At 46.0% G+C, this 20,772-nt stretch overlaps 2 protein-coding genes across 2 annotated transcripts; one reads left to right on the top strand and one right to left on the bottom strand.

The window, feature by feature from the left end:
- Window positions 1–206: 206 nt before the first annotated feature.
- atp5f1d (ATP synthase F1 subunit delta) lies at window positions 207–5,653 on the bottom strand. Its single transcript, XM_079220680.1, has 5 exons — window positions 5,449–5,653; window positions 4,598–4,751; window positions 3,462–3,550; window positions 540–669; window positions 207–338 (listed from the first exon to the last, which is right to left on the bottom strand). The coding sequence occupies exons 1-4, from the start codon at window positions 5,563–5,565 to the stop codon at window positions 547–549; spliced, it is 483 nt and encodes a 160-aa protein (XP_079076806.1). The 5' UTR covers window positions 5,566–5,653; the 3' UTR covers window positions 207–338; window positions 540–546.
- A 3,480-nt stretch (window positions 5,654–9,133) lies between these two features.
- On the top strand, window positions 9,134–20,571 carry cbarpb (CACN subunit beta associated regulatory protein b; the record flags this gene model as incomplete). The annotated part of the gene is made up of 9 exons (XM_079220674.1): window positions 9,134–9,181; window positions 11,622–11,773; window positions 13,126–13,187; window positions 14,905–15,067; window positions 16,166–16,337; window positions 16,490–16,627; window positions 17,081–17,300; window positions 17,866–18,055; window positions 19,101–20,571. The coding sequence occupies 9 exons, from the start codon at window positions 9,134–9,136 to the stop codon at window positions 20,569–20,571; spliced, it is 2,616 nt and encodes an 871-aa protein (XP_079076800.1).
- Between the last annotated feature and the right edge of the window lie 201 nt (window positions 20,572–20,772).

The following is a 20,772-nucleotide window of genomic DNA, read 5'->3' as shown; positions in this document are numbered from 1 at the left end:
ATGAGAGGAGCTTCCTGAAGAGAGCGTGTGTGACTGCTAGAAGTCGTGCTGATTGGCTTTACTCATGTGCCACATGGGTCCGATTATGAATTTTATAATTTGGCACAAGTCAATTGGACGCAGTTGTCTTTGTGTATGAATAATACTACGTATGATCCTCATTAAGTAGCAGGAGAGGGACAGGTTGAAAGAAAAACACCAGCAGGTATTTCCAAATAAATTTATTTTTTAATTCATCCACTGTACAAAGCAAGCATGGAATCTTCTGGACACTAATGTGACGTAGCTGGAAACACAGATGGACCATTACTTTCCATCAAAGAAACAGAAAAGATTACCTAGAGAAGGGGAGGAAAGAAACACAGCGACTCAGTTTGAGCTACTTAACACAATGAAAACGACCTGTAACTTGTCAATATTTCCATTTTCAACTCCATTAACAACTGTGAGCACATGCGTCATTCTGCTGTTGGGTTAAACTAACTAGCAGGACATGTCTCTGATGAGCGGATTGTGTGCAGAAAGCTGAGATGTCGTACCACAGGTTTACTCCAGAGCCTTGACCAGGGCCTCGTTGGCCTCTACGCTGATCTGAACTGCCGCCCTCGCCGCCTCGTCAGACGTGGCCGCCATTTCGGACTGGGCCTTCTCCAGGTTGGCCCTGGCAGCCTAAAAAATAGAAAGTGCAACAATGAGAACAGGAAGGCAAACGATAAGGCCCACAATTTAGTTCTTTTGACTGTCAGCACCGTTTTTTTTTTGGTGGGCACATCCAGATTGATTTTAGAAAAATGTAGAAACAACAATAATAAAAATAAAAAAAAACACATGACATGCACTTTTTTGCATATTGGATCTCCAGGTTTGAATTGCGATTCTAAGCAGCCGCATCGCAGGAAAACAACTAATAAATGGTCTGCTGGTACTTTTACTTTACGCTCGGGTTCTGCACCGGCAACCTGCAATTGCGCCGAGGGCGAATGCTTCCTCGTTGGAAAGCCGCGTCATCTGCGCGACCACGTAGTTCCTGACACCTACGCCGGGACCACATGCAAAGAGATCGCCGATGCCTGGACACGCAAATACGATCACTTGCAAATGACAATGCGGACAGTCCGCCTTACAGATCCGATTTGAGAATCAAATTGGATTTGCCTGCAGTCTAGACGTAGCCACAAACGCCTCATCCAGGCGGATTATCCTGGTAATTCAGTAAAAAAAACATCCACTAAGCTCAACCTTAACCGGTGCCAACTGTGATGGGAAAGTCAGAAAGGCGAGGCTGAGCGACGACGAGTCAAAAGTGGGGACTAAAGACGAGCAGACAAAATCCCCGCTGCCTCTTTGCTATGAAAGCTCCATTTGTCACGGTAGTGATTAGAAACGAGAAATGCCAAACATAGCTGGGAGTTAAAGGTCTCCCAGTGGGGATTTGACACATCTGCTATAACTCAACAGTGACTGACCTTTCCCTCCTTATTAACAGCGTGGGCCCCATGTGCATTTTCTCCGCAGAGCGAAGGACAATGAGGGAAAAATAACTAATTTACTGCCACAGAGTCAACTCGACAGTGACACTGGCACTGCCCAAGGTCAAAGACAGACAGCTCGGCGGCGAGTGCATAATAACGCAGCCTAGCATTAACAAGAATGACATTTAAACAAGGGCTCAACATCGGGGTCCAACCGCAACGCTGATCAGATGGATAATCATCGGCTGGGAGGTGCTCATCAGCAGAGAGGATCAAAATGAGAGTAATTACCGCGGACCTCCACAAATTGGATATGGACACCAATCACACAAATGTCATTCAGCTAAAAGATCCATAAAGAATTGACTGACCCCACACGAGACTTTAACCCCGCTAGATGCGAGTGAGACAGCTTCAATTATTTCACACGTGACGAAGATATCTCTTTTACAAAACAGCATGCAAGTGTGTTGACAACTAATCTCTGTGTAGTTTGCACCTTTGAAGGGAAGATACTCACCAAACCCTGCAGGTGTAAACTTAACACATACACAATAATAATAATATTAAAAAAGGAGAAATTAATCTTTTTGTTTGCCCACGTCCGCAGTGAAATCAAAGCTTAGAGCCGACGGCTGCTCAGGGCTCGGGGATAATTGCTGCTAGATCACCGCTGGTTTTGTGAAGCAAAGGTTAGGAGCAATTTAAAGTCTATTTAAAACACTAGCCACAAAAAAAACGCTATGAAATCATTAAAAGGTATGTTACAAATGCAATAGAACAAAAAGGAAATCAAAAGTGAAATTGGGTTAACCCAAAACATGCATTTATGGCTACTTCCTCATTCAAAATATGTAGTACTGGATCATCATAACCCATTAAACAGGGATCAATGCCACTACCATTAGTTCAAATGGAATATACAAAAAAGGTAAATACAGTGTTGCACAGAGCAAAGATCACCTGTACAATATAATCCATCATTTAACTCTGCATTAACTACCACTTCTGTGGAACTCGTGTTGAGACTTTGTCAAGAATTGTGGCTTCTTTTTTAACTGGATTCATTTTATTGGGTTCTCTCCTACTTTTCTGCATTAATTTTTTTCCATTGTGATGTTCTCGTACATGATGCAGCATGTAACTATATTTAGCTGCTCCACTTCGATGACTACTCAAGGCTCAGCGCTAACATTTAAAAGCGGTTGCCGTGCCGACAACCACGCATCAGCCGAAACTGAAAACACGGGAGCCATTTTCAATCCAGTTATATTTTGAGTAGTTGAGATACCATGCAGTTATACGTCAGCTAAATAATAAAATGGGACAAGTATTATTATGGTTGCCAAACATTATTTGTTGTAGTCTGTGTTTTATGTGATACTTTACAGTATTTTAATCTTTAGTGTTTTCAGTTAACGTGTCCACCCTTAACTCCTGGTATAGGAAATACGAGTAATGCCAGTGGCAACCATTACTGTTGAGCCCTGTGACTACTTCCCTGACACAGAGGTGACTTATGGGATAACCCAAGCTGAAAGGTCTTTACCCTCTCATGTTTAAACAATGCAAAATTTCATGGATAAAAGGCTGCATAGGAACTCGTGCTTCTCCCCCAAAATCTACAATGCAAACTGTTTTACTATGACTCAGTCCTTATAAAGTCCTCCTGTGTGTGTGGCTTAAAGTAAGCTACACAATAAGCTAACACTCAGTAGTGCAGGTAATGTTGAAAGATATGGATAATGTCAAAAACGGTACACAGAACTCTATAATATTATATTTTTATAAATTCATTTAATTTTGATAGATCAAAAATGTAGATACATTTTTAAAAAGGGACATTGAAAGTGTTGGTTTACACTAACACAAATAAAAACATTAAACGCATTCTAATTATCTGGTGGTATTTATGGTCCTTCTGTCCAACATTAGCGCAGATGCCGCTCAGTTTGTATGCGAGTGGCGTGATGTTGACATTATACTCACAGCAATGTCCAGCTGGTCCAAAGATGCAGCCTCTTCAACTAGCAGTTGCACCGAAGAATCAGCGTTGACTGTTACTGACCCACTGCTCACTGCGTACACACACACACAACAGGGTAACTACACATGCCAACATACAGTCATAATTAATGATGCAATGTGCATTATAGAGCCAGGATCTCCTGCCTCACTCTCAGACTAGCTTCTGGTCCACAGGGCACTCTATCGAGGGTTTGTTCATCTATGTGTGTATTCGTTCTAAATTCTGTGTTTAATCGACATCTACTGTTGAATTTGTTTGGGGAGAAATGGAGGAATTAAATGATTTCACAAAGAAACTAGGATTTTTTTGTTAGCATTACATAACTACAGCTTCTTTGAGTCTGAAACACAGAAACAGTGTCAAATCCATGTGGATGTCAAAGCTATTCAATAGCAAAATCAGCTGTGAATAACTTTGTTTCGCATACGGAATAAAAAAGGCCATGTATCATGTTTCAGCTTTTCAAGCCAGAATGTGGGGAAAAATATGTGATGATCTCTAAACTGACTCATCACTAAGATCTTTAATGACGAGTCAGAGCAGATGTTAGACATTTGAGAATGTTGGGCGACTGTGGCTCAGTGGTGAGCAGGGTCGTCCTTCAATTAGAGGATCGGTGGTTCGATCCCCGGCTCCGCCAGCCCATGTCGATGTGTCCTTGAGCAAGACACTTAACCCTGAATTGCTCCTGGAGTTGCGCCTAGGGTGTATGAATGTTAGATAGTCCTGATGTGGCACCTTGCATGGTAGTTTCTCTCATCAGTGGGTGAATGATTCCTATGTAAAGCATCTTTGAGTATTCAGAAAAGCACTATATAAAATCAAAGTATTATTATTGAGCGGAGAGGCAAATTGAAAAGCATAAACATCAACATAGTAACTCGTGTAAGAATATGTAAGAAGTAGTGATCTGACATTTTGGTTTATTTTTTAATAATGTGTAATAAAGTAGTATGGGCTATTATCTACCTACTCCTGTTTGGAGGCATCAAAAGGAATGTATTTTTCATTTTACCAGCAGGAAAATTAGGTTAAGGGCCCAGCAGGTAAACTGACCTCATTCAGTCACAATTGTTTTAGGAGAGTAAAATCTCACCAAAGAATTTGGCAGCGGAGCCGTCCTCGCTGAAGACCGTCACAACACCGGGCCGGAGCACCTGCAGGGTGGGCACGTGGGCAGGAAGGATACCGAACGCGCCAGTGAGCGTGGGCACGTCTACCTGTTTCACGCTGGCCCCGTTGAAGAACACCTGGCGAGTGGAGGCAGGAGATGGAGAGATGCATTCACTGACATGAAGAAATAGTGACTGATCACGGACACAGCTGCCAAAATGTAGAGTTTAAAACAGTGATACAACTACTCACTGTCATCTGACTTTGTATGCAAAATAATGCAAAAACATTTTGTGTTTATAATGTTTTTACTTTTTAATTTTTTACTGGATCAAATAAATCAGGTCTGCAGCAGCATGTGAAGTAAACCTGCAGCTCTGTGTGGAAGTGGAGCTTCAGTGGAACAGTGGGCTGAATGTAGTCAAGAGACATGAACCTCAAGGTTAGAGAGCATTAAACGCACTGCTGCTAAATGACCTCTTCATAATAGAGTTAATATTAAACTAAGAACATACATTTGCAAAAATATTCACACAGTTATTGAATCGGAAAAGAGTAATATCGTTTCGCAAAGTAAACCCTGGTCAAAGACAGTGAATGACAGCTAGCTTAACACAAGCTAAGCTACATCTTACACCTTCAGGACACGAACAGTCTGCGTGCACGAAATGTACTAGTCCGCGTGGCAATGAGTCCAAACGCCGGTATTAGTACAACACCTCAAAAACGAGGCGTTTTCTGCACATTTCGAGGGGTGCATTTCAACAAGAAACACAGTTAGCCGTCTAAGCTAGCCAGGGCCCGAGAAGCCTCGGGTTGACGTGAGCGAGCTACCTGCGTCGGGGTGGCGAAAGTGAAGGACATCTGCGGGGCACCGGAGGCGGCCTCGGCGTAGGAGCGAGCCTGCCTCAGCACGGGGAGGGAGCGGCGGAGAAATCTGGCTGCCATCATGTCCGAAAATGTGACTGTTTTTAATTTAAAGTTGAAGGGAATGACAGAGATCCTCGAGCCCCTATTGCGTGAAGGCAGTCAGTGTGCGCTCGGAAGGACAAGGACGTTGGTAACCTACCCACAAAGCTTTATGGTGGCGCAAAGCATGCAGGGTAGTGTAGTCTAGAAAAAAAAACACGTTTAGAGAGATTAACACAGTTTTTATTGTGGATTATTTGAGAATTTAAGGAGTCAATTCTCTGTTTTTTTCGCAACATATTAAACAAAAGTATTATATTTTATTTTTTATTTTAAGTTTAACGCACAAACCAAACAGTGTCTGTTTCGGAAATACTTTCATATATATATATACTTTATTAATCCCCAAGGGGAAATTTCTTGTCATAGTAGCAATTTGAAGATACAAATAAACACACAAGATAAAAGATAAAATATATAACAGCAACAGGGATGAAAGATATACAAATAAAATAAAATAAAAATAAAGTAAAATATAAACGTATATATATATATATATATATATATATATATATATATATATATATATATATATATATATATATATAAATATACACAAAAGAATAGAATACAACTGGAATGAAATATATTTACAGCCGCAGAGTGTATTAATTAATTAAGCAAATTAAATGTAAACAATAGATACTGCAACATGCAAAGTATGTATGTGAACTGAATTTGAGTTTTCTCGCAGGGTTTAATTTAACACGTGAAAAAGGTTGAGCAACATTTGGGTAAGAGTAGCCCATTTGGCAACAAATAATGTACATTGTTTGTCGTGTATGAAACTACTGAGCTCACGTCACCAGTAGATGGCGCCAAGGCGATGTGTTAAATGCTGCAGAGGCAACAGATAGGGGCCCACTTCGTTTGGTTTGGGAGTTGTTTGTTCTTTTGTATGCCACTTAAATGGCACACACACACACACACACACACACACACACACACACACGCACACGCACACGCACACACGCACACACACGCAGACTTCTGAACTCAATGCTTCACCATTTCGCTCACAAGTATACACCTAATCAATAAAAGAAGACAACACAAGAAAGAGTGTTAAAATGCGTTATAAATAACTAGGAGACATAGTTTACAGTCACTGAGACACCGACTGAGCCTCGCGCTCATTTGGAGAAACCCTTCAATCACTCATCTTTACCTCGCTCCTCGCGTCACGTGGTGCGCGCCTCTCACTGGGGTGGTGGGCGTGTCTTAAACGGTGGGGTTTCATTCATAAATAGTTTTAGCTTTAAAAATCCACATTAAAGTGTCCACAGAGGAGTTTCGTGTTTATTGGCTTTGCCCCGCTCCGATCCTGCATGGACCACGGCCAGTTGAGTAGGTGAGTGCTCCCTTTTGCTTTTTCTTTTCTTTTTTTTTTGCCGCATGCCTTGCTGCTCCTCGCGCAACCTATTCAAGTCGTGAGCTCTACCTTCTCTGTCGCTGCCACCGGACTGATGGAAATCATGAGCGCCTGTGTGAAATATCAAGATGGCATATTGTATTATTAACCTCGGAGTGTGGCTGCTTTTTCCATCCATGTATTTCTGCTTTTATTATGATTTGTCTTAAGTTCACCGTCGTACATGTGACGTGATTTTCTGTCTTCTTTGCAAACGATCTTATCAGCCAAACCTCCATGAGGAAACAGCTGCCAGAGACGAAGCTCATTATTTTGTTCCGGGAAGGAGGGGTGGTGGGGATATGTGTGCCAAGCAATACAAAAACAGGACGTTTTCTTGTGTGCAACAGTTGTTTTCGTTACCATTTCTAACAGGTTATTACACTGTCCAAAATGAACCATCACATCCACATGTTGTTCCTCGGAGGTTTCGTTATCGTGGGGCGAAATTTTGTATATAAAAAAAAGCCACTCGAAGCGAAACCGATACCCAGCACATATACAGCAGTAATGCAGCTGGCATGGATAGACCGAAATGTTGTTAAGCATGACGGGATGTGCCTCTGCTGGGACCCCGCGGCTCACCATCTGCGCAGGCGAGCCGGCAAGAGAGCAATCCTCCGGGGTGGAAACCCCAACAAGTACCAGGCTGCATTGATTCCCAATGCTCACTTCGTCTTTATTCTTCTCCAAATTATGTATCCTTATATGTCTTCACGCCTAGCAGCAGAGGATATATATATATATATATATATATATATATATATATATATATATCTCATCACCACTGACACAGACTGTACAGGGATGCCTGTCAAGTGATCTTTTTTTAAAGGTGCACTTATGTAACGACAAACTTATTTACCCAGGATGAAAATTTAACCAAAATCGTGCACCACTGCCGCCCTGAGGCCCGGTGGACCAACCCCGAGGTGAGGGGCTCAGGTCGGCTGGTTGGGCTGAGGTGGCTGAGGATGCAGCAAGGGAACCGAGGAGGAGACTCCTGAGCCACAGCCTGACACACACACACACACACACACACACACACACACACACACACACACACACACATACACACACTCACACACACACATATCCAGAGCTGCTGCTGCTGCGCACTGCCCTCCATCAGGGTAAGACGCTGGGCTGGTAGAAAGCAGGATGTGGTACATCGAGGCAAAGGGAAGCATGCTGCATGGTCACAGTCTGATGTGTGTTTCCCGTAAATGTATTTTTTTGTTTTTTTTTGTTTTATTCATGCGTGGACGGTGGATCAGGGAGGTAGACATGTTGGAAGCAAACAGCTTGGCAGCAGCTTGCAGGTTGTGGTGCTGAAGTTGAGAGTGCTGCAGCGACTGGCAGGAGAGCAAAGAGCGCTGAGTGCTGCTGGCATGTTGCTTCTACCCTGCTGGGTGAGTAGCTCTATCCAGGGTGTGTGTGTCTGTGTGTGCGTGTGTGTGTGTGTGTGAGGGGCGTTTGGTGCAGCAGTAGCTGTATTAATGGCTATGATGTGTAGGAGCAAACACATAGCAGCAGCGGTAGTGGAACTGAGCCGCTAGAGCCAGCGTTTAGTGAGAGCTGGTGTTTCTCTCTGGCTGTGTGTGTGTGTGTGCGTGTGTGTGTGTGTGTGTGTGTGTGTGTGTGTGTGTGTGTGTGTGTGTGTGTGTGTGTGGGAGGTAGGTAAAGAGCCTACAGGCTGATATGGAATTTACGGGTGATGATTTGCAGCCGAGATGCTGGCATTTGCATCTTCCGTGGGATTCGACACATGCGCACAAGCACACACTGAACGCACGCACACACACACACGCACACACACACAGACACACACATGCATATTTGTTTTCTGCTCCAATGTTTTTACGGCCGTGAGATGATGTGTTTCGAAAGCGTCTATCGCATCAAACTGCGTGTTATGAATCATCAGACGTCAATCACTGCCGTGTGTTATTCTTGTGAACTCAGAGAAGGGTTGTGTTACGGATCCATGAGCATATTAACACAACTGTTACAAAGCAGGATCTCTGCTGGCTGACTTCATGTTTTGATGACCAGCTCTGGTAACAGTCATTTCCTCTGCATGTGTGTGTGTGTGTGTGTGTGTTATCTCTCAGGGGGACTCTCTAGTTGGCCTGGACCATGAGCTATGAGTCTACCGTCTGGAACATCCTACCAGAAAACTCCACAGTAAGTCTGCCTTTCGTCACCAGCTTATTCCCAAACTTCCTGTGTGTGTGTGTGTTGTGTGTGTGTTGTGTCCAGCTCACCACCAGAACCATAGCTTCCCCTCATATGCTCTCCTGGCCCATTGACGGGCTAATAGAGAACATCCTGACCGGGACCTGACATAATTAAATCTCTGATCTAATCAGTTTTAATTTCCCCTCTCAGAGAAATTAACACGTGACGTCGGAGTCCAGCGCTCATCAACACTTGCTGTGCGTTCTCCCTCGGAGAGTTCGGCACACTCTTGAGATCCCTGTAGGGTCCTCTGTTTTCTTTACACAGCGTTGGTCGTCACGCCACGCTGGTCCTCTACGAGAGAACAAGGCGCGCTGTTGTTCTCCGCTCTCCCACTCGTGCTGCCGTCTATCATTTTATTTAAACCGTTTATCTTTCTCTTCCGCCTGAATCTGCACAGAGGAACAAGGGAGACCCTTTTTTTTGCTTGTAAATTTGGATATAAAAAAAAGCACAAATTCAACTTATTAAAGGAAATGAATAAATCAAGAAGATGGTTCATTTAATAAGAAATTCAAGTAATATATGAATTCCCCAATATTTATACGGCTAAGAGGAAGCTTATTGTGTCAAGAAAAACATACATCTTGCTCAATAAAAATGTACTGACATGACTAAGAAGTTATTCATGTATTATGTCTGTGTTATTTTCAGTAACCATGTATTTATTTACTCATTCACTGATTCATATCTTAATAAATCAAGTTAGGCTTTCTGCAGTAAAAAGTGCTTGCTAGCTAACCGCTAGCTGTGAGCGCTGAACACCTGTTTGCTGTAAGCAATAATCAATAATGGACTAACGCTAACGCTAACGCAAAATGTACCGATGAACGCTTCCTGCCACTCACAAAAATAATATTGACGAAATATATGTTCTTGGTCGGGATGGTAGATCAGTGAAGGACGCGGCTTCATCGTCATCTACTTATGTGGGAGCTCAAGCGGTGGATTCAATCAAGTTTTGTCAATAAATAAAGGAGGAGAGATTTTAAGGCGTCCTCCTCCGTCGAAACATGCTCATCCAAACAAAACTAAATTATCTTTGGCACCACAGAGCCTCCTTGTGAGCTTAATCCACTCAGCTGCAGTCCTCCCTGTGAGAGCTTCCCATAGCTGAGCTGCACCGTAGACAGGTTAACAGCTCCGGCATTTATTGATTCATTTCACTGTTGCATTTATAGATTCACTCTATGCAGGTCGGCCAGCCGGTGGATCTGAATCTATCTGTTAAGCTGCTTGCTGTTGCTGGGAAGGTTAAACAGCTGCACAGTGAGGCGGCCAAATCAGACTTTTCTCTGACTACATGTCTAGGATACTTAAAAAACAAAAATGTTGACAATTTTATTTAAGGCACGACCGATACATTTGACATAAAAAGCATTTTTTTCAACTTATATTTAAAACAATTAGAACAATGTGCGAAAGGTATGAATAATAGTCACATTCTAACAATGAATAGAAAAAAATAATTAAAAGGAGGAATTATTTGGTGACAGAAAAACATTTCTTCTTCCCATTTGTTACTAATTTAAGGGACTCAAAATAACTTTACATTAAAAACACCTTAAAAGATGGAGTGGAGTTGAGAAATGAGTATGACATTTCCTTAAATAAAAAGACTAACAATATGAATGGCATGCTGATGTCCCTTTGTCAGGATCTAAACTGAAAAACAACTCTGTATATATACATATATATATTTATATATATTTTATGAATGGGCTAAAGCTGCATTCCATTTACCTCGGAAGTCGTAGCTGAGAATGAGTTGTACTTCCAGTACACAGTAAACAGTATTTAGCTTGTACAAGCACCTTAGCATCATATCCGCAGGTAGAAAGAAGTTAGACAGCACTGTATGTATGACGGATTTAACGAGACACAAATGAAGTGCTAATAAATAATAATTCTGCTGATGCACGCAGCAGCCATGTTGGATTCTGTGGACGAGGTTGGTGGAGTTCATCCGACTTTCCGAGTTCAAGTTGAAAACCGTCCTAATGGAAAGCAGCATACTCACGCATTGTGTCATAATTCTAATTGAGGCTTTTAGAAAAAGAACATTTTGACTCTTTGAGTGGAGAGTGGACATGTTTCTACCGCTCATGAGGATATCAGTTGATGCTCATGTGGGAAGCTTTTTGCTTTTCTTATGCGTTATCCCTTTTAAACTGAGGACGACAGCGACCTCTCTTCCTGTTGAATCTACTTCACTTCCCCTCACTGCCTACTCATTAAACAGAGTTGTCCACTCACCAGTTAACAGACCTGTCGGTCCAGGGAAATAAAGCTGCGTATGCAGACATGGGACTGGTCATAGAGCACCAGAACAGGTGTCTCTAATGATGTACCGGTATCCACCTTTGCCCTTCTGCTCGTCTCCCAGGAGATCCCGTTCGTGGCCGAAGAAGAGCAGCAGGATGGCCACAGGCTCCTCCTGGTGATCCTCTCCTTCTTCCTGGTAGGAACCGTGATCTTCATCTTCATCTTCCTCCTCGCCTTCCGTCGCTGCTGTCGAGGAGGGCCATGCTGTGTCAGGTGCGATGCCACAAAAAAAAAATCAGGTCAAAACTTCTTACGTGACGCTTATTTGTGCGATGCGACAAAAGCGAATGTAACCCACGCCGAAATACGTTCCCCTGTAAATGTTATTCCCCCGATGCAGTTCTGTTGTGCGTGTAAACAGGGCTGTAAACGTGCATAATAGATAAGGCTCTTTCAGTTGGGAAAACAAAAGCAAACAACTTCCTGTGGAATGGTCCGGTTTGCTCCTCCCAAAGCATCTAACAGACGACGCAGCGACCCATTAAACAAATGAAATCATCTAAAGCTGTGTTGCGGTAGGACGGTAGAAAACATTATGCAACCCCCAAAGAGAGACATGTTAACTCAGGACAACATAGTGCATTCACTCATGAGACATGTCAGCTGTTTGACTGTCCCCCTCCGGACGCTTTGTCCCTCTCCACCGCATCACGCATCATCAAGTACACTTGAATTTACGAGAGCGCACCAGCTAGATGCAGATAAACGGAGAGCACAGAGGGAAAGGAAAGGCGAGGCTCGCAGGAGGCAGAGCCGGGAGAGTCGGGCAGACTGGTACAAATGATGAGTGTAATGAGATTTCATAGCAGCCATCGGCGGTGATTAATCTCGCATCGGTGCCCTGTGTGTGTGTGTGTGTGTGTGTGTGTGTGTGTGTGTGTGTGTGCACGGGGAATACACACACACACAGGGCACCGATGCGAGATTAGGAAGCGGGAGCCACAGAGGAAATGAAAGACAAGAAGAAGCACAGATCTGTGTGGATGGAGAAATCCCTCAAGTCAATTCACACACCCACACACACACACAACACACACACACACACACACACACACATGCAACCCGTATCTCTGCACAAAGAAATCAGAAGGAGAGGACTGTCTGGGAGGAGCTTTCAGTTTCTGGTTTTCCGCCTCATAATGTAAACTCTGGGCAGGAAGAAGCTAGCGTGAAGCTAAAGGGGTTCACAGAAGGTACTGAAAGAAGTGCGCATGCCTCGTCCCCTAAACCACGTGACCTTTACTGTGTCTTCTCTCTGTTCCCTTAAAGATGAGTGGAAGCGTACAATTCAATAAAGCAACCATGCTTTATCAATCCAAGAGCTCCTCCGGCCCTCGAGGGTTATCAAGTTTCCGGCAGTGTTTGAGGCCCTCATTGCTAATGCAGCCGGGCCAAGCAGACATTTAGACATCCAGTCCCGTGCCCGAGGCTTTATAGTCCTTATAGGTTTTTTTTAACAGCAACGCAGCTGATGGGAAAGCCTTGTACTGCCGGGGTCCGTGGGGTTGGACCTCGGGGGGAATCCCGTCACGGCATCGATCTTGAGTGTTTCTGTTTGCCCCCAGGGCCAGCGATGACCCCGAGAAAACCAACACCACCTACGTGGAGGAGCCTCAGCCCACCCATGGTAAGAGAGAAATGGACAAAGAGGGAGCGGATGAAAGAGGCGAGTCGAGGGAGGCGTAATGGAGACGGCCAGGCTGGGAGATGGAGGGATTGGATTGATGGAAGTGGGGATATTTTTAGCGCGTCAGCACAAAATGTGTAATGTCTTTTCCATTAAAATATTGTGATCTCGACCCAATTAGTTTAAGCAGCTGCGCCACTCCTGTAACGCAGTTTGACATTTTGGGGCCCGGCGAACGTCTCGGATGCAAAATTACTTATTAAAAAGCGAAGCTTCAGTTTGGCACCAAACTTGCTTTTGTAAGGCTTTTTGTTTAGTTTTTCAGTCAGCAGTTTGCCACATTACCATACTCATCCTCCAGAGGTGTCTGAACATCTGATGCTTCACTTCAGACCTTTTAAAATATTTATTTCGGAGGGTGTGTTATCACTTCAGTACACAGTTGAAAGAGCTAGAACTGGAACTGAACATTGGACATTGTGGTTCGTGGTTGGCGCCCTGAACCCCCATCTCACCGGGGAAGCACAAATACAACACTAGGAAGAGCTGTACCTATACATACAAAATGTGGAAAAGCAATAGTAGAGCTTGAGCACCAACAAGGATTATTTCCTAACCTGATTAGATCATGGTTCAATTTTAAATCATGTTGCACCAAACTCTAAAACTAATAATCCAGTTTCTCAAAGAAAGTTGAGGGACAACCCAATTGAGTTTTATGATGTTGCTGTTGAATTTCTCTTAAGATATCATTTTAGCAAGGAAGCTGTAACAGAGCTGAACAGAAATATTGGTGAAACAGTTCTATATATTTTATTATTTGGCCATATTGCTCCATTAATTTGGCCAACAAGTTTTTCTCAAAGGAGTAACGTTATCTAACTAACTGCCTCTTTAGCTAGCTAGTTACCAACAATGTAACGATTTGTTTAGGAATACAGAGCAGCCGAAAATTAAAGGTTTCCGCCCCTTTTTTATAGCTCACTTACTTGGTCCAAAAAAAAGAACAAATTTATATATATATATATTTATTTTAATTTGATTAAGCAAACATATCCATATTGATTAAACTCTTTAATTTTGGTTTACACCTGGATTTACTAATGATTAGTTTTTAATTGGGCAACAGAGCTTTGCTTAATTTAAAATACTGGATTTGTAGCATAACCCTCCCAAAGATGGTCCTGCACTTGACTGATGATTTCAAATTTATTGATAAATTCCAAAAAACAATGTAAGAGCTGTGTACAAAGGCACAACAATTATAATTATGTTAGCTTACTCCTCGTTAGCATTAATAGCATACACACAGAGCCAACACTTACGCTAATTTCCTTAAAACATACAGTTATTACAATTATTACATTTATTACAACTTAATTCAATTTAAACCTATAGTTTTGATAACTAATTAGAACTGATCTTAGAATCTATGAATCCCTTTTTGATGCAACTAAGAGTCCGAAGATCGTGCTTGCAGCTGAGGCTGTACTGCTAGCATGCTAGCATGCTAAAGCTTGGCATGACAAATGTTCACCATCTTAGTTTTAGTGTTTTGTGGGTGTTTGGTCGAAAAGTGAAAAGTCACAAGGCTTCACCCTCAGGGGACCATGAATGTGAGAGGTTTCAGTCTGGAGCAGGGAGCACTAGCATGGCTGTACATTCTGAGTAACGGTAACAATAACCTTAAGTCTCTTTCCTCTCGGGTCTCCGGTAGAAATCACCATCAGGGTGGACGAGTCCGACTGCCTGTCGATGGCCAGCTCTCACAACCAGGAGACCGAGCGCTTCCTCTCCACGGGCACCATGGGCCGCCGCGTCTCCTTCAACGAGGCCGCGCTCTTCGATCATGGCAAGAAGGCGCAGGAGAAGGGCCGCAGGTTAGAGAGCCGGCGGACACAGAGGCACACATTGGCAAAGACGCATATTGACGTCCGTGCACTTTCTCTCTGTGATCAAAGCATCCCCTCATCTAGCTAACGGTGTCGCTCTTCTATGTTAGCTTAGGGTTAAGAATGAATCCAGAATGCATTAAGCGTGCTGACGACACCAAGAGGTCTCACCCCTTCTCATTATTTCAGTACCCTGCTTTTCTCTTAAAGCCAGGGGCCCGATGTGCAAATACTTCAAAAGGAATTATTCTGTGTGGCTAAATGTAGAAACCAGTGCAACTCTGATGGGTCTGCATCCGACAGCTCCCCATGGCTGTTTGTGCAAGCGTCACGGTTTTTAACTTATCCAGAGTGACTCACCTGTTTTGTTGCTTTGTATTTAAAGAGGACACATTGTAGAAAGTGAGATTAAGAAGCTATAAAGATACTGTGAAGGTATAAAAACGTATTAAGAAGCCGTATGGACTTCGTTAAGGAACCTGGAAGCACTGATCAATCAGAGCAGACTTGGCTTTTTTATAGGGAGGGGCTCTTAAAGAGACAGGCGCTAAAACGGAGCATTTCAGGTGAATACAGGTTTACTCCATAGATAGAAGGTATATTATAAGGGGGCACAGACTTTTTGAAGACTCAAATTTGGCATTTTGGCCACCGCCATCTTGGTTGAATTAGAGAACAGAAGTTACCATATTTGGACTGCGGATGAGAGAAAGGAGACGGTATACAGCTGTGGTAGCGGCCTGTCGATCACAAGGTAGCCCCGCCCTGAAGCATACCCTGCTTTAATGTCTGTTTTACCCTAAATGGGACTAAGATTTTCTAAATGAACATCATGCTGAATTGAGGAAGACTTGAAAGTAGCAAGTGAGACCAAAAAACGAGAAAGAGTTTACCATGTTTACTGAGGTAATAAATAAATTAATGGTAGGTCGCCCCCTGATGGCCATTAGAGAGAATGCAGGTCCAGAGGTACAAAAGGGTAACTATAAAGTGTTTTACAAACATCAAAGTAAACATCTAGTAGAAATACCCGCCCGGACCTGAAAATGAGCGTGACATGTCTTCTCTAACTGTCGTTCTCTCTAGGTACACGCTGACCGAGGGCGACTTCCACCACCTGAAGAACGCCCGGCTCACACACCTCCACATCCCTCCCCCGGGCCTCAAGATAGTCACTATCCATGAGTGCGACTCGGCTGAGAACAGCGTCGCCATGACGACGCGCCCTGTCGCCAGGTCGACCATTTCCATCTTCCAGGTGACGACGACCTTTAACCCGCTTTCAGTCCTGGTGCATCGTTTTGTCTTGACTGGGGTTAATTAGAAAGTACCAGGATCAGAGATCTCTCATCTCAACGGGCCGTGCACATTGAGGGGTAATTATGTTTCTGTGTGTGTGCTTCCCTTCAGCCGATGCTGTGCCCTCTGCCACAAACAGCGTTGACCAGCCTGAGTGTCAATCCCAGCTGCGCCCTCCCTGGAGACGCTCTCAACTCTGTGGTGGACGCCACTATGGCCCTGGGCGCTAAAGAGCCCGTCTCCAGCTCCGTAAGTCGGCCCCCAAACTGCTGTCAAATATTATGCATGCAAGTGACGGTGAATATTTATTTGAGATCGGCACGCCACACGGCGATTCTCTTCCGGAAAAAGCATTTTAAATCGTGCAAATATCTCACAAAGCACTGTGAGTGTGCATACAAGTTACCTGTAAGAGCTCGTGTTTTGGGAAAATGCAGCGCGTAAGAAGTGTGTTGAGTCAATCATTTGCAGAGCGGTGAATTTACCGACGATAGTCACTCACTACGGCAAGCGGCCAGTCAACCGGTGAGTCACGCATGAGGACTTGAGAAGGGTCACGGAGCCTGAGGGAGGGCCGACAAGAGTGATGGTTGATGGGTAAACAAGGAAGCCTGTGTGGAACATCACTGTCAAAAGGGATTAAACACACGCCACCAGTCTTGGCTGGGTTTCCTGTCTGACCACGTTTCCTCTCCGTCTCAGATCGAGATGATGGGCGCGGGGCCCCGGGGCCGAGGCAGCAGCGTCGGCATCGGAGACGGGGCCCCTCATGCTGGCGGCGGCGCGGGAAGCCAGGGCCCCGTGCTGCAGTTCTTCACTAAACTGCGGCGCCATGCCAGCCTGGAGGGGGCCAGTCCCTACTTCAAGATCAAGAAGTGGAAGCTGGACAGCAGCCAGAGAGCCTCCAGTCTGGACACCAGAGGTAATGGATCCTCGGTATAGATGAGATAGATATTCACATTTTTTAGAAACAGTCGGCGCCCATGCAGCAGGGAGGTGCAACCGAGGAAAATAAAGTGGTATGAAGTATTTTCTTCTATTTATTTAGTATTTCTGGCAATATTCCCTCGTTTCGAACAGACAACAGTTAAGCAGGGGGCTCCAGCAACCAACTGTGAGACGCCATGCTAAGACTCTGAAATACACACACACACACACACACACACACACACACACACACACAGACACCTACAGGACAGATGGCTCAGTGACGTATAGTTTGGTCTTCCAAGTCAATTTGAGCCCCTGTGTAAACCGTCCCTGTCGATCCCACACACACACACACACACACACACACACACACACACACACACACACACTCAGTCCTTCGATCCTACCGGGGGAACCAAGGGGAAAAAAAAGATCGCACAAAATCCCCTCAGAACCCTCGACACCTGATGGAGACTTTCTCCTGAACTAAGTGTCTCTTCCCTCCGGCCCGCTCACTGCCCCCCCCCCCCCCCCCCCCCGTGTCTGTTGCGCGCCAGGCTCTCCCAAGAGGAGGCAGTTCCAGCGGCAGCGAGCCGCCAGCGAGAGCATGGACCAGGACGACAACGACGCGCACCACATAGACCTCATCCAGTACTTCGCCCGCACCCGGGACAGCGCCTACGGCCCCAGCCACCCGGCGACACGCCTCCTCTCGCCTCCTTCCACACCGCCCCCCTCCCTCGGCAGGTATCTTTAATTCCCTTGCCATTCATCTCGTTCACTGCTTTGCTGCCTTGCACTCATTTTTCTTTCCTGTAGCTAGAAACCGTGTGGTAATGTTGTACAGTGAGAGACGCCTCCGAAGTCCCGATTCTTCACCACTTTTGCTCGACAATAAAAGTGTGCTTTTATGACACAAAGGGGATATAATTAAATTTGAAATGAAACTGTAAATCATTGGGAAAAAAATATTGAAAAGGAGGTTTTAAAACGGTCCTCTTTTCTATCCCATTTAATTCAATCAAAACCAAAGATGCTCCGTACTACTGTGTAAATAAATATGATTTGCATGTAATGAGATCCCAGTAAACAAGAACCACTCCCACCATTTGGAGCGAGATGTAGGGGATTCCCAGAGTGCACTTTTCTTTTCTGTTCTTTTTCGGAGAGTGAAGTGGAGAATCGGGACGCGGGGTTTATTCTGGCATAGGAAACCATTCCACCGCTGACATGGTCCGATAATATCCACAAAAGGGCAAGGGGTGGCTGCGATTATTTATTTTAAGTTTGCAATTATAGCAACGCAGATTCCGCCCCAATGCTAGCTTATAAACACAAATAACCAATCTCCCAGAGTAGAATCTACATCGCTGACTATTAGATTAAACAAAAATCAATATTCCCTGTCTATGTTTGCTGATGTTTGTTGTTGAAAACAAAAGCAATTTCCTGGAAGCCGCCGCGCTCCAGCCGTGTTCCTTTACAGTATGCCTTCTTTAAAATTTGCTGATGAAAATAAATGCAGGAGATTTCCTGGGAGTTTTCGAGCACGGCATGGCACCGGTACTCAGCTAAATTCAGATTCAGGACATGCAACAAGCAGCCATTTGCGAGTCATGAAAACCATTCTGTGCAGTGTGAACACAGCCACGTGTCAGATGAATGTGTGCTTCAGGTAAATGCTCTGACACTGACGCTTGTTTTGCGTGTCCGTGTGTTCCCTCCCCTTCCTTCTCTCCTAACTATTTCTCATGTCTTATCTCGTCCCTCCACACCTGTGTGAACGCTACAGGGTAGAGGTAGAGGTGATGGTGGAGCCCAGCTGCAGCCACGGAGGACCAGGGGTAATTGGCCTGTCCCCTGATCCCCAAGACGAAGCACTGTCCCTGGCAAGAAGGGAAGGTGCAGACCCCCCAGATCCCCAGGACCCCCAGTCCCTTTACAAAGACATATGGAGCCTACGCGCGACACTGGAACAATACGCCGCCTTCGACCAGAGCGGCAACACCGACCGCAACTCCGTCTGCAGCGACGCCGAGAGCGTGTGTTCGCTGGGCGGGCGCGCGGAGACGGAAAGAGGAGGGCTGCCCGGCGACCCGTCCCAGGATTTAGGGGACGAGGCGGACGGCGGAGAGGACGACAAGGACGTCTCCATGCGTACGGATGAGCGCTTGGTGGCGACGGAGGGAAGGAAGAGGAAACAGAAAAGCACAGATTCCGAGCGGGGCGGCAGCGACGGGGAATCGGGGAACCGCAAACTGCTGCAGATGGACAGCGGCTACACGTCGATAGAGGTCCCGTGCCGCGGGCCGGAGGACCTGCGACTGTTTGGGAGCGGCAGCCCGAAGGACAGAACGGCCCACGAGAAGCGGCACCACTTTACCAACGAGGGGCGAACCGGCACCGTCGGCGAGAGCTTTGAGTCTCATCTCTTCGAGGAGGAGCTGGAGGACGAGATGCTGCTGGGCGCCAGCGGGGGAGTTTCCATAGAAACAGGTGCCGGCTCACGCAGCTGGGTCCCGTACGGCCAGACGCACGCGCCTCGGGAGGCCGCGCAGCCTCCGCCTCCGGCGCCGGCTCTGCACCGGCGCGACTACAGCATCGACGAGAAGACGGACGCCCTCTTCCACGAGTTTCTCCGCCACGACCCTCAGTTCGACCAGCAGGAGTCGCCGCTGAAGAAGCACCGGTCCCGGGTCCACCTCCGCAAGCAGTGGCAGCGCCACAAGCAGTGGAGCGACCCGGGCGTCAGACACTTCCAGTCCTCTTTCGACCGGCTGCGGGCGCCGCTCAGAAGGGGCGACAGCGTGAACTACCCGCTGGACGCCAGCTACCACAGCACGCTCCCCCGCATCGTCAGTGCGCCCGACGAGGAGACCGGCGAGGGGCCCGGCGGTGCTCCCGGCGCTCCGAAGGTAGAGCCGGCCACCAAGGGCGGGGGGCGGGGCGTCGCCGTCAGAGACGAGGAGGACAGCGCCTCCTCTTCCCCGCCGCCTCTTTGGCACTCGGGTGAGCTTCAAGACCCTCAGGAGGACGGCAAACAAGCCGCGTTCCCTCCCGAGCCGCCGGACGAGCGTTCCTCCCCTCAGCCGCCCGACTCCTCGGGCTACGGCCCGCAGACCATCACAGCAGAGCTCACGGACAAACTGACTGCTCACCTGGGGGACCGGCTGTACGCGGGCCTTCGCAGGACCAAGGACTCGGCCGCCGAGTGCGTGGCGGTGGCGGCCGCGCGCGCTTCTCCGGACCACAGCCCAGTGTAGCAGGGCTCTCCAGGCGTCCTCCTTCCTCACCCTCGCTCCTGCCGATGCACACTCTTCCCTTTTCTGACTCGTCTCGCCCTCCGTCTCCCCGTCTCTCTGTGTGCAGCTTGAATGGCGTGTTGAATGGGAAGTGTGCTTTTTAAAATCACCTGACATACAGCTGATCCACTGGAACTCATGCCGTTACGAAGCCGTTCAATG

This window comes from Taurulus bubalis (genome assembly GCF_910589615.1).
Source record: "Taurulus bubalis genome assembly, chromosome: 7".
In the NCBI taxonomy this organism is placed as follows: Eukaryota; Metazoa; Chordata; class Actinopteri; order Perciformes; family Cottidae; genus Taurulus; species Taurulus bubalis.
The sequence above is the reverse complement of the archived record's forward strand: the minus strand, read 5'-3'. Positions and strand labels throughout refer to the sequence as shown.

Coding starts and splice junctions, on each gene's coding strand:
- atp5f1d (XM_079220680.1), bottom strand. CDS start 5,565: ATGATGGCAGCCAGATTTCTCCGCCGCTCCCTCCCCGTGCTGAGGCAG. Junction 4,752..5,448: donor CTTTCGCCACCCCGACGCAG/GTAGCTCGCTCA, acceptor TCCACTCGCCAG/GTGTTCTTCAACGGGGCCAG. Junction 3,551..4,597: donor CTCCGCTGCCAAATTCTTTG/GTGAGATTTTAC, acceptor GTGTGTACGCAG/TGAGCAGTGGGTCAGTAACA.